The 12,448-nt window shown below is 49.0% G+C and overlaps 1 protein-coding gene across 2 annotated transcripts in view; it reads right to left on the bottom strand.

Moving 5' to 3' along the window:
* Dnah2 (dynein axonemal heavy chain 2) overlaps positions 1-12,448 on the bottom strand; it is a 128,622-nt gene that overhangs the window by 70,696 nt on the left and 45,478 nt on the right. For both annotated transcript variants that reach the window (XM_031352477.1, XM_031352478.1), the window contains exons 15-24: positions 10,634-10,780; positions 9,351-9,507; positions 8,757-8,996; positions 8,061-8,249; positions 6,297-6,444; positions 5,344-5,536; positions 4,720-4,920; positions 4,241-4,397; positions 3,687-3,861; positions 3,073-3,236 (exon numbers count right to left, since the gene is read on the bottom strand). In XM_031352477.1, coding sequence (XP_031208337.1) covers positions 3,073-3,236; positions 3,687-3,861; positions 4,241-4,397; positions 4,720-4,920; positions 5,344-5,536; positions 6,297-6,444; positions 8,061-8,249; positions 8,757-8,996; positions 9,351-9,507; positions 10,634-10,780 — 1,771 coding nt within the window. The remainder of the gene's footprint in view (positions 1-3,072; positions 3,237-3,686; positions 3,862-4,240; positions 4,398-4,719; positions 4,921-5,343; positions 5,537-6,296; positions 6,445-8,060; positions 8,250-8,756; positions 8,997-9,350; positions 9,508-10,633; positions 10,781-12,448) is intronic.

Below are 12,448 nucleotides of genomic sequence, written 5' to 3' on the forward strand. Positions count from 1 at the left end.
CATGTGGTTGCTGGGATTTGAACTCAGGACCTTCAGAAGAGCAGTAAGTGCTCTTAACTGCTGAGCCATCTCTCCAGCCCCTTTAAATCACCTTTTAAGAATATCTTTTTTCTAGAGGCAGGCGGATTTCTGAGTTCGAGTCCAGCCTGGTCTACAGAGTGAGTTCCAGGACAGCCAGGGCTATACAGCAGAGAAACCCTGTCTTGAAAAACCAATATATATATTTATATATATATATTTTTTTTTCCTAAAGATTTCTTTTTTTCTGTTATTTGTATTGCTGTTTTGCCTGAGATGGTGCCAGATGCCCTGGAACTGGAGTTACAGACCATGTAAGCCTCCATGTGGGTGCTGGGAATCCAGTCCAAGCCCTCTGGAAGAGCAGCTGTGGTGATTTGAATAAGAATAACCCTCGTGGGCTCATATAGTCCTGATGCTTACTCATCAGGAATACTACTACTTGAGGAGGATTAAGAGGTGCTACCAGGGACTGGGGTGTTGTTGTGCTAGACCTGACCATGCTTTTGTTGGGAGGTCTGTTGAAGAGTGGGTCTTTAGACAGAAAAGCAGTTAGATGCTTCAAGTGGGGCTTAGTGGGCCATCCTAACAGAAGTACGGAAGACAGGTGCTGTGGGTGATGTGGAATGGGGGGGGCCCAGATCAAGGGGTTTCAGAGAAGAATATTAGTAAGTGACCTATAACTCTGGCAAAGAGTGTGTCTGTTCTCTAGCCTTCTCCAAAAAATCTTGCCCAAGGATAAACTGAAGAGTTTGGATTTATCTGGCGTTGACAGATGTGTCAAACAGCCTAGTACTGAGTACTGGTTCTAGTGGTCACTCATGTGCAGATCTATAATGAAAAGGAGCAAAGCAAGCAAGGAAAAAAATACAAATGTACAGTTTAAGGAGAAAAGGAACACCAGGAAGTAAAATGGTGCTAAGTCTAACGCTCAAAGAGATAAAGTTATAGAAAAGCCTGATGGTAAATAGAATGAAGGGATCAGTGACCTCAGGGTGGGACCCCACCCAGCTAAGCTTCCAACCTGGGGAAAGGAGTTAAAGAAAAGCTTAAACTCAGAAGGAAACCATAATCAATAACAGAAAGCTCATGCAGATGTAAATAATAAGGGAGCCAGCCTCAGTCCAGCTCCAGCAAGCAGCAGAACTTGGAAGCCTCAGCCACACAGTCTGCCTTTAGAGTCAAGAATACAAGAAAGGGATTGTGAATCTCCCTCTGGGGCTAAAGAAAGGCCCTGAGGCCAGGCACATGTCAGGGCGTCCCTGCATGGAGGCCACTGTGTGAAGACATTGTGTGCGTCCCTGCATGGAGGCCAGTGTGTGAAGACATTGTGTGCATCCCTGCATGGAGGTCAGTGTGTGAAGACATTGTGTGAAGCAGAGAAGGTGAAGCCTGGACTGTGTTGGAGACCCCAAGATGGTGGAGATGCCAGAGTCATGGGGGAGCTGCTAACAGGGAGTGGAACCAGCCAAGTGAAAGAAGTGTGTTGCAGTCAATACAGCTGAAAGGAGGATCTGAAGAGCACTTCAACACCAGACATGGAGATGCAGAGATGGAGGTGGCCCTATTGGCTTCCTAGCTTCCTATTAGCTATTAGTTCAGTATTTCCTCACCATGTTCCCTTTCCTCCCTTTTGAAATGGAAATGGATATCCTATGCCATTCTATGTTGGAAGTATGTAATCTACTTTTAAAAAAAGATATATTTATTTATTTTATGTATGTAAGTACATTGTAGCTCTCCTCAGACATACCAGAAGAGGGCATCAGATCCCATTACAGATGTTTGTGAGCCACCATATGGTTGCTGGGAATTGAACTTAGGACCTCTGGTAGAGCAGTCAGTGCTCTTAACCGCTAAGCCGTCTCTCCAGCCCCCGTGACCTACTCTTTGGCTTTCATTTTGCTGGGAGTTACAGTTAAGAGAGATTGCCAGGGATCTCAGAAGAGGCTTTAAGCTTTGGAACTCTGAAACAATGCAGAAACTGTTACAAATGATGTGAAAATTTGAAGCTAGGCTGAATGCATTTTTGTATTATGATATATCTACAAGCCTCTGAGGGTCAGGGGGTGGAATGTGGTGGTTAAAACAAGCACAGTCCCCATAGGTTCATATGCTTTGTCACCAGGGAGTGACACTACTTGAGAAGGATGGAGGTGTGGCCTTGCTGGAGAAAGTGTGTCACTAGGGGTGGGCTTTGAGGTTTCAAAAGCCTCAGTGGGCCCAGTGGCTCTCTCTCATCCTGATGTTTGTGGATCTGGATGTAGAAATTCCAGCTACTTCTCCAGGGCCATGTTTGTCTGCATGCCGCCATCTCTGAAATTGTAAGCCAGCCCTCAATTAAGTGCTTTATTTTATACGAGTTGTCCTGATCTTGGTGTCTCTTCACAGCAACAGAATACCAAGATAGCAGCCAGTGCTCTTAACCACTGAGCCATCTCTCCAGCCCCTAGAATATCTTTACATTTCATTTGGTGTGTGTGTGTGTGTGTGTGTGTGTGTGTGTGTGTGACACAGGAAGGCAGGTACATGTGTCACCGTGCACACCTGGAGGTCAGATCATAGCTTCATGAAGTCCGTTTTTGCTCTCTACAACTAGGCTTGGGCAGCAAGCGCTACACACCTGAGCCATCTCAGCTACCCTGTGGAAATGTTTTGAAAAGAGAGGCAGAGGTGACAGCTGCGCAGCACTATGAATAACCTCAATGCCACTAAACTGTGGAAAATGTTCAAGGCTACTGTGTGAATTTTACCTCAGTTTAAAAAACAAACAAACACAAGGGGCAGTGGTGGCCCACACCTTTACTTCCAGTACTTGGGAAGTAGAGGTAGGTGGATCTCTGTGAGTTTGAGGTCAGCCTGGTCCACAAAGCAAGCTCTAGGACAGCCTGGACTACACAGAAGAACCCTGTCTCAAAACCAAAACCAAAACCAAACTCACAGAGCTGCTAATGAACTCATCTACCTGGTCCTAGCCATTCCCAGGCTCTGGGAAAAGTGTCCTATCTCTGCCATTTATCCCCAGTTTCCACGGGGCCCAGCTCAGCACAGCACCTTCTCCAGGTTCTGGAGGTCCTTGGAGACCGGCTGTTCAATCTTGAAGATGCCCAGGTTGGTGCGGAGATTGTTCTCCTCATCCCGCATGGCCATCAGCATGGCGCGCACCTGTGCGATCTGGTCCAGGGCAGCTGTGTAGCCCACAGAGCTGGTAAACGGCCCTGCAGGAAGTCAAGGTGTGGCTCAGACCCCACTCAGGTCCGCGGCCTCTTCAAAGGCCAGCCTGTGACTCCCTTAACTTTGTGGACAAATCCCACTGCTGCCCTCACATGACAGAGGAAAGGGAAGGAGGGAGTGTGTGGACCAAATAATGTGTTGTCTTAGGGAAAGTCACCAAACCGGACTGCAAGGTCTGACCGCGGTGGAGGACAGGAAGTCAAGGTAAAAACACTTCTGGCCCAGCCCTCCCAACCAGAATCCCACAGCTCTGAGCAAGCTCATCTCATTCTGCACAGTAGCTTCTTCCCTTTGCTGCGCTGCCCACCCCGTTGTCCCTCCACACTTCGCTAGGCCACGCCCCCATCCCCACCCCTCCCCCTTCCCAGGGCGTTTTGAATGCTGAGTTCCGAAAACCAAGGCTTTGGGGAAGAAGGAGAGTGGTGGATTAGCACCTTTGAACTCAAAGTCTTCTAGAAGGTTGTGTGCCTTCTTCTTGAAGTCATCAGCAGCGTGGATAAGGCCTGTCTTGAACTTCTCCTTGTGTTTCTTCAGCATCTGCTCACTATCCAGCAGTATTTGTTGGAAGGTGAGCCACTCCCCATTGAGACTCTCTAGCATCTCCAGGACCTGGGTCAGACAGAAGGCAGAATGATCCACATGGAGGAGGCCTCTCCCTACCGAGACTAGGCACCCAGGACATCACATATGCTGGGCAACCAACACTCTTCCAATGAGCCACTCACCCCCACCCCCACGCAACCCCCCACTCTCCATCACTGAGCTGAACTCTTCATAAATAGAATCCATGTGCATGTCCCTAGAGACTAATCTCAAGTTCCTGGGACTTAAGAGAAGCTCATAAACTGAGGGGAAGAGCATCATTTGAGTTAGACTTGGTCCTCTGGAGTTCTGAATCTCTCTCACATCTCTCGACATGGTCCTCTGCTGTCTGTCACCACTGTTATAGGCTTGAGACTGGGGTGGACCAAACACTTCGGGAACTTACAGTGTCCGGAACCGGCACCTCATACTTTTCCAAAATGGTAAACTGCTCGTGAATGGGGGGGATCTGGGTCTCCAGGTTAGGTAAGTCATGCTGCAGGGTGTCCATGAGCTGCAAACTGACCCCAAGCTCTTCCAGCGTCTGGGGAGGGCGGCTGATTCTAAAAGTCAGGAAGAAACAGGTAGGTGGAAAGCACATCCCTAGACATGTGCATGCATGCATGCACACACACACACACACACACACACACACAAGCACAGGCAAATGGACAGGCAAATGCACAGGTGCATACATACACATAGGGACACACCTGCATAACACACACACACACACACACACACACACACACATACACACATGCATGCACACTTGAACACAGCACATACCACACACACACATGCACACTTGAACGCAGCACACACACACACACACACACACACACACACACACACGGTCCCTCTCGTGTCCCAGCCACGCCTTACTTCTCAGCATTATCCTTGAGGTAGGAGTGCAGGTCCATGAGGCGCCCAGCCGCCATCTCTTTCAGCAGAGTTGTGAATTTATTCTGCCACTCGTTGCAGTGCTGTACCAGGGAGAACTTGAGGTGTGAGCAGTCCAGCATCACAAACTGAATGTTGAGGACTGTCTCCTCCTTCTGCACATTGTTTGCCACCTCCGTGTAGCTGCAAGAGCCCCACATCTGTTAGGCAGGCTTTACTCTCCCATGGGTAACCCCAACAGTGAAGGTCAGAGCTGAAGAATCTTCTTTGAGTTCCAGCCTATTACCTTAGAGTTCGTAGAGTGAAAGTGGTTTCCCTCTCCCTCCTCTTCTTCTCCCTCCCCTCCCCCTCTCCTCCTCTTCCTCCCAGGTTTTCCACCATTCCCATCCTTCCCCACCAACCTTTGCTATGCTCCTCTAAACAACTGCCTTTCCCTAAACTTTGTCCAGCTCTTTCTGGATCTCTCCGGTACCCTTTTCCTGCAGCTCAGGGCCCACAGTGTCTGTACCTGCTGCTGCTCACCCGGGCCCCTTTCCCAGTCTCTGGCCCCAGTCTCCTCCAGTGAGCCCTGTACTTAGATACTCACGCTTCCCTTTCCACACTCACCGGGCAATGTCAGCATCAAAAGAAGAGACAGGGGGGTTGAGGCGCTGGTAGCGGCGAATGAAGGAGTCCTTGTTGATCTCCCAGATCTCTCGATACATGTCCCAGGTCTTGAGGTAATTCTGCAGCAGGCTTGCGTTGTTAGTCATACCACTGCTGATCTGGGCCTGGATCTTCCTGATGTCCTCGTCTCGCTCTACAAAGGGCCAAGAGAGATGCTTCTAGTTGACACGCACCCCAGCCCAGCCCACACCGCAGCCTGGCTCCTCGGCACTGCCTTGCACTTTCCACTCCACCTGCTTCCACAAATACATGTGCTTAAACATGAACATTGGAAAACAGAGGGGAGGGGCTGCGTGTAACTTTAGTTCCAAGGGATCCAAGGCCTTTTTTCTGGCCTTGATAGCTACCAGGTACACCCATGGTGCACAGACACACATTTAGGCAAAAACACCCATACATATAAAATAATAATGAATTTTTTAAAAAAAAGATCTGGGCTGTGGTGCCATACACCTTTAATACCCTCACTTTGGAGGCAGAAGCAGGCAGATCTCTGTGAGTTCAAGGTCAGCCTGGTCTACAGAGAGAGTTCCAGGATGCCCAGGGCTATACAGAGGAACTCTGTTTGAGGGAAGAATAAAAAAAGGGAGGAAGGAAGGAAGGAAGGAAGGAAGGAAGGAAGGAAAGAAGGAAGGAAGGAAGGGAAGAAGGAAGGAGAGAAGAAAGAAAAAACAAACCCTGAGGAGGCAGCAATGGCGTGTGACCAGTGTCTCTTGCACAGGATCAGAGGTCACTCCCGTGGGAATCAAGGCCTCTTTAAGTCCAACACAAGTCTCGAACTTATCCTTGCTCATCTCCCTGCCCAGTGTTCACAATGACCAGCCCAGTGTAAGGGGAAACCCTCCTCTCTCCCCGCAGCTCGCCCACTGTGTGCCTCCCCAAAGCCCACGCACCCACAAGTACATGAATGGGCTCTCGATTCATCTTGCGTTTGGTGAGGATATCGGGGAGGTGGCGGAAGACGGAGATGGTGGAGAAGAGGTGGCTGCCTATGTCATTGACCACACTCGCCAGGGTCTGCAGAGTTGGGGAGAATTCCACCTGCGGGAGAGAGCAGAGGAGCTAAGCACAGCTCGCTGGAAACACAAGCCTCAAGGTTTCTAATGCTTGACACCCCAGAACTGGGCCTGCAGGCTGAGGGTGATGCTGACCTTCAAGACTACGGAGAAGAGGGCCTGGAGAGATAGTTAAGAGCACTGGCTGCTCTTCCAGAGGACCTGGGTTCAATTCCTAGTACCCACATGGCAGTAAATAATGATCTGTACCTCCAATTCTAAGAGATTCACTACCCTCTTCTGGCCTCTACGCACACAGCAGGCACACAGACATTGTACTGTTTCTTTTTTTTTTTTTTTTTTTTTAAGATTTATTTATTGGCCAGGCAGTTGTGGCGCACACCTTTAATCCCAGCACTTGGGAGGTGGAGGCAGGCAGATTTCTGAATTCGAGGCCAGCCTGGTCTACAGAGTGAGCTTTAGGACAGCCAGGGCTACATAGAGAAATCCTGTATCAAAAAAACCAAACAAAACAAAATTATTTATTATTATATCTAAGTACACTGTAACTGTCTTCAGATGCACCAGGACAGGGCATCAGATCTCATTACAGATGGTTGTGAGCCACCATGTGGTTACTGGGATTTGAACTCAGGACCTTCAGAAGAGCAGTCAGTGCTCTTAACTGCTGAGCCATCTCTTCAGCCCCGATATTGTACTGTTTTTGTGTGTCAATTTGACACAGGCTGGAGTTAACACAGAGAAAGGAACTTCAGGTGAGGAAATGCCTCCATGAGATCCAGTTGTAAGGCATTTTCTCAATTAGTGATCAATCAGGGAGAGCCTCTTGTGGGTGGTGCCATCTCTGGGCCCAGTCTTGGGTTCTATAAGAAAGCAAGCTGAGCAAGCCAGGGGAAGCAAGCCAGTAAGGAACATCCCTCCATGGCCTCTGCATCAGCCCCTGCTTCCTGACATGCTGAGTTCCAGTCCTGACTTCCTCTGGTGATCAACAGCAATGTGGAAGTAAGCTGAATAAACCCTCTCCTCCCCAACTGGCTTTCATGGTCATGATGTTTATGCAGGAATAGAAACCCTGACTAAGATAGACATACATGCAGGCAAAACACCCACACCCATACATATTTTAAAAAGGAACTCAGTGGTTAAGAGCACTGACTGTTCTTCCAGAGGACCTGAGTTCAATTCCCAACAACCTGATGGATGGGTCTGAAGAGAGTGACAGTGTACTCACATACATAAATAAATAAGCAACTTAAAAAAAAGAGCCCCTCAATTGGTTATCCAATAACAAGGGGTCCACCCTAACACTAAACAGACTATTTATAATATGTAAATATATATGTATATACAATGCATAAATATATATAGCCTGCTGAGTCTGTTTATATATATATATTATATACACATACACACACACATATATACATATATATATACTATACACACACACATATATAATAGTTAAAGGGGTCATGAATTTGAGAGAGAGCAAAGTGGGAACATGGAAGAAGAAGAAAGAAGTGGAGAAATATTGTGGTTGTATTTTAATTTTTAAAAATTAAAAATTAAAAAAAATAATTAAAAGAAACTGAGGACTGAGGTGTGAGAGTTTTTGAGGTGTCAGAGACTGGGTGGCCTTACCCGTGATCCACCTCCCTGCACATCGTTCTGTAAAATGACAAGGACCCTGAAGAGCGGGTTTGGAGTGGTCTTCCCATCTCCATTGATGGCCTTGGAAAGTTCTAGCAGTGACCACTTCACGTTCATGCGCAGGGCGTCCTCCATCATGTGATCCAGTCGTATGGTATAGAGTAGCCACTGCTGCTGAATCTGGGGGCAGAGGAGGAGAGGAAAAGGTTCCTCTGGAGGGACCAGCGCGGGGACTGGGAAATGAGCACCGGCCAATGGCAGCAAGAGGAAGACAGCTACAGAAATGCAGGGTCAGGTAGGGTGGGCCTGCTCAGTGGTTAGAGCACTGGCTGCTCTGGCAGAGAGGACGCAGGTTCAGTTCCCAGCACCCACATGGCAGCTTTTAACCATCTTTTACTCCAGTTCCAGGGGACCTGATGCCTTCTCCAGCCTCTGAGTGTAGCAGGTACACACATGGTGCGCCTATGTGGGGGTAAAACACCCATAAACATAAAAATAAATCTTTAAAGAAAGAGAGGCAAGATCCTGGATGCTGCCCAAAGAAACCAAAAACAGGGAAGGTGAACTGAATTCGGGATCAGCGTCTGATATTTGAAGAACATAATTAGTGAAAGGGTCATAGTAGAGTGGTAGGAGGGTACTCATGTGGGTTTCCCCACCACAAAAGCCTGGTCATGGGATGCCTACCTCGGGGCCATCATTCTTGAACACTTCATAGGAGTTGGTCAGGATGTTCACCACGTCCTGGTGCAGGCTCACCAGCTTCTGCTGTACGGTGAGTCGGTGCTCTCTTTGGGCCTCCTCAAACTCCAGGTCCCGGTACACCTGCTTGCCGGTGATGCGCACCAGCAGCAGCTCTGACATCTCCTGGGCCTTCCAGCCGATGGTCAGGGTGGAGGCCTTAAAGTCGTTCACAATCATCTGCACCTGGGGTCACGGGTGGCACCTTCTATGGCACATATCCCCTTGAACCGTGGGTGCACCTCATATGGACCTCATTCTACTCCCCCACTTAGCCTCTGCCAGAGATTCCGACATTAAAAAAAGAAGAAAAAAAAATCCCTCCCCTTCAGTGAGAAAATATTTGCCTGCCGTGAAAAAGGCATTGGGATCAATTCCCAGCACCAGACTTTAGGGAGGAGGGAGTTCTCCCCAGCATACTTAATTTATTTTGTAATGCTTCCTGGGGCCTCCTGTCACCCAAGCCCCGGGTGTGGATTACCCATGTGTCAGCCTTCCGCCAGCCTTCCAGACCTTCTATGTCTGGTGGCCACGGCCTACCTTGCTGGCATGTATGCGGCACTCAGTGATGAAGAAGGCACTGGCCCCCTTTAGGGCCCAATTCAGCTTCTTCAGTCCTGGGTGGATCTTCTTATCCAGGAACCGGATCCGCTCTTTGAACAGGGCCTGCTCATCTGGGGACAGCATGGCAATAATCCTGTGAAGGAGGGAAGACCGGTAGCTGGGAGGGAAAACTGCGAAGGCATCTCCTCCTGCCAGGAAACTTGGCAGGCTCGGAAGCTAGCTAGCATCCTAGCCTGGAGCTCCCTAAAGAAACTGTGATGGTGCATGTGTTACATACAGTGTGCTGGCCAGGGGCTGGTCGGGTGGCACAGTGCTTAGAGGCACTTGCCACTAAGTCGGATGACCCCAGTTCAATTCCTGGGACCCCCACAGAGGAAGAAGAGACCCGACTGCCACATGTTGTCCTCTGGCCTCCACTCACACATCGGGGCTGGAGAGATGGCTCAACAGATAAGAGCATTTGGTTTTGCTATGGAGTCTGGTTCAATTCCCAGCCCTTCATGGGTGATTCACAACCATCTGTAACTCTGATCTCTTCCGGCCTCCTCAGGCACCAGGCCTGTGTGTGGTGCACAGAAAGAGAACACCCATACACATTAAATAAGTAAATAAAAATGTAAAGTGTGCTGTCCAATATTAGTCAAGTAGAGCTTGAAACGTGGCATGTGCCAGTGGGGAATTTTTTAATTCTGTAATATAAATGGGAATACCTGCATGCAGCTAACGGCTACCACACTGAATATAGCCTTTCTAGACAAAACTACATGTTTCCATCCCCTTGGGCTCTCACTGAGGTGAGAAAGGCCTGTACAATTGTGTGGTCCCAAAATCTGTCTGTTAAAATCTTTAACTTCTGCTGTGGTATGACAAGCGCTGGGAGCTGGTTTGACCATGAAGGGTGATGCTGTCATGAATGTCTTAAGTAAGAGACCTAATACAGCTCCACTGGACCACAGAGGACACTGCTAGGGTAGCCATTGAGAAACCAGGAGGCAGAGAACTTCACCTGACACTGGATCTGCCCAGACCTTGATCTTGAACCTCCCGAGCTTCCAGAACTGTGAGCAATGAATTTGGTTATGTCTAAGCCACTCCATCACTGTAAGGGGATAGAACTGGCTGCAGGGATGTAAGAGCAGGAAATGGGAAGTCATTTTTTCAGGATGGAAGAAACGCGCTGGGGGGAAAGCTTCAGGAAGAGACCACGTTGTTAGGCAGCTGCAGTGAACTGCGAGGCTGGGATGAGGATAGAGTCCCACCTGTTGTAGTCTCGAGCGACAAGGAGCAGGTTCTCCCGGAGAATGCGCAGGTCCTCGGCTCGTTCAGCCACGTTCATCACGTAGTGGGGTGTCTCGAACAGCAGCCGCTCCCAGTACTCAATCTCCACAAAGAGGATCAGGATGACCCTGAGGGAGAATGCAGAGCAGCTCAGGGGACAGTGAACACAGCACAGAGGATTGGGGCAGGGATGAAAAAGGAATGTTTTGACAGACATGAAATAGGCCTTCCAGGTGACAGAGGTAGACTGGACAGAGTCCTATTTGTTCCTTCCCCAAACCATGAGCAGAGCAGCTGTGTGTCTGGGGCAAATGGCCACAGGTACAAGGCGAAAACAGTTTAAGTCCTGGAAGTTGAGCAGTAGATGACCTGGGCTGGGAGCAGTGGGCAAGAGCAACAGCCCAAGAGCTTGGGAAACTACCAGCTCTAAAAACCCCAGGCGCCGGGCGGTGGTGGCGCACGCCTTTAATCCCAGCACTTGGGAGGCAGGGGCAGGCGGATTTCTGAGTTTGAGGCCAGCCTGGTCTACAGAGTGAGTTACAGAACAGCCTGGGCAATAAAGAGAAACCCTGTCTCACAAAGCAAAACAAAACAAAAGGCCCAGGGACTGCAGGTCCAAGGAGACAGAACAGAAGGAAGTTTGAAAGTGAGATTCAAACAGGAAGACCAGTGGAGAACCAGCTTCCCTGTGTCCTTCCCCGACTCTACAGAGCGGGGGTCCCTTCCTGGCGACAGCAACGGGCTAAAGCCTTGTTGTCTGATGAGGACAGAGAAATGACAAGCAGGAGGTGATTTGACTGGAGACCCTGGGCTAGGAAGCAGAGTAGTATACTGAGAGTGTGTGGGATGTATGCGGACAGCCCTTCACAAGCTCAGACCCTAGTGTTCTTGCTCACTGAGAGATCCATGCTCTGTCAGTAGGCAGCAGTATGTATGTGAGGGCGTGCGGTACACCAAGAAAGGAAAATCTGGAAAATTCCTTTCTGTGGCCTCTGACCAACCTGGGAGGAAATGTCTAAGAATGAAGATTTGGGAATACTCCTCAAGTAGTGGGCCCCATTGACAGGCAACAGCATTTACTATCACAAGCTCCGCCCACTCCTTCCCAAGCTTCCAATCAGCTTCCAGATCCTTTCCTACGCGTTGAATGCGAGTACTACGTGGAAGGAGCCTTTCTATTCTTTTTCAGACACTCAGGGGCTCTTGTTTGCTTGCTTTGGTGTTTTGAGAGGATCTCAGGCTACCCAGGCTGGCCTTGAACGCACCGAAGATGACCTTGAACTCCTGATTTTCCAGCCTCCATCTCCCGAGTTCTGAGATCGCAGACACACAGCACCATGTTCAGCGATGCTGAACATCCCGTCTTGTCTTACAGATTCTCATTTCTCTGAGCACACTAGTGACAGCTCTGCTGTTTCCCATGTTCCCTCAGAGAACATCCTTTGTTCTCTTCTTGTTGTGTGTTTGGTTTGGGCTTCCATTTTTCACACTCAAAATTAAAAATGACAGCAGAAACACTCAGGAATCCAGATAAGAACAAGGTAAAGTGGACTGAGACCTCTCAGAAGACAGGAAAAAGGAGGTATAGAGGTATAGAGTAGAGAAGAGCATATACAGAGAAAAACAGAAAGTGCCCCATTAACAATTTCATGTGCCGGGCAGTGGTGGCACACGCCTTTAATCCCAGCACTTGGGAGGCAGAGGCGGTGGATTTCTGAGTTTGAGGACAGCCTGGTCTACAGAGTGAGTTCCAGAACAACAGCCAGGGCTACACAGAGAAATCCTGTCTCGAAAAA

This window comes from Mastomys coucha, unplaced genomic scaffold (assembly GCF_008632895.1).
Source record: "Mastomys coucha isolate ucsf_1 unplaced genomic scaffold, UCSF_Mcou_1 pScaffold5, whole genome shotgun sequence".
Classification (NCBI taxonomy): domain Eukaryota; kingdom Metazoa; phylum Chordata; class Mammalia; order Rodentia; family Muridae; genus Mastomys; species Mastomys coucha.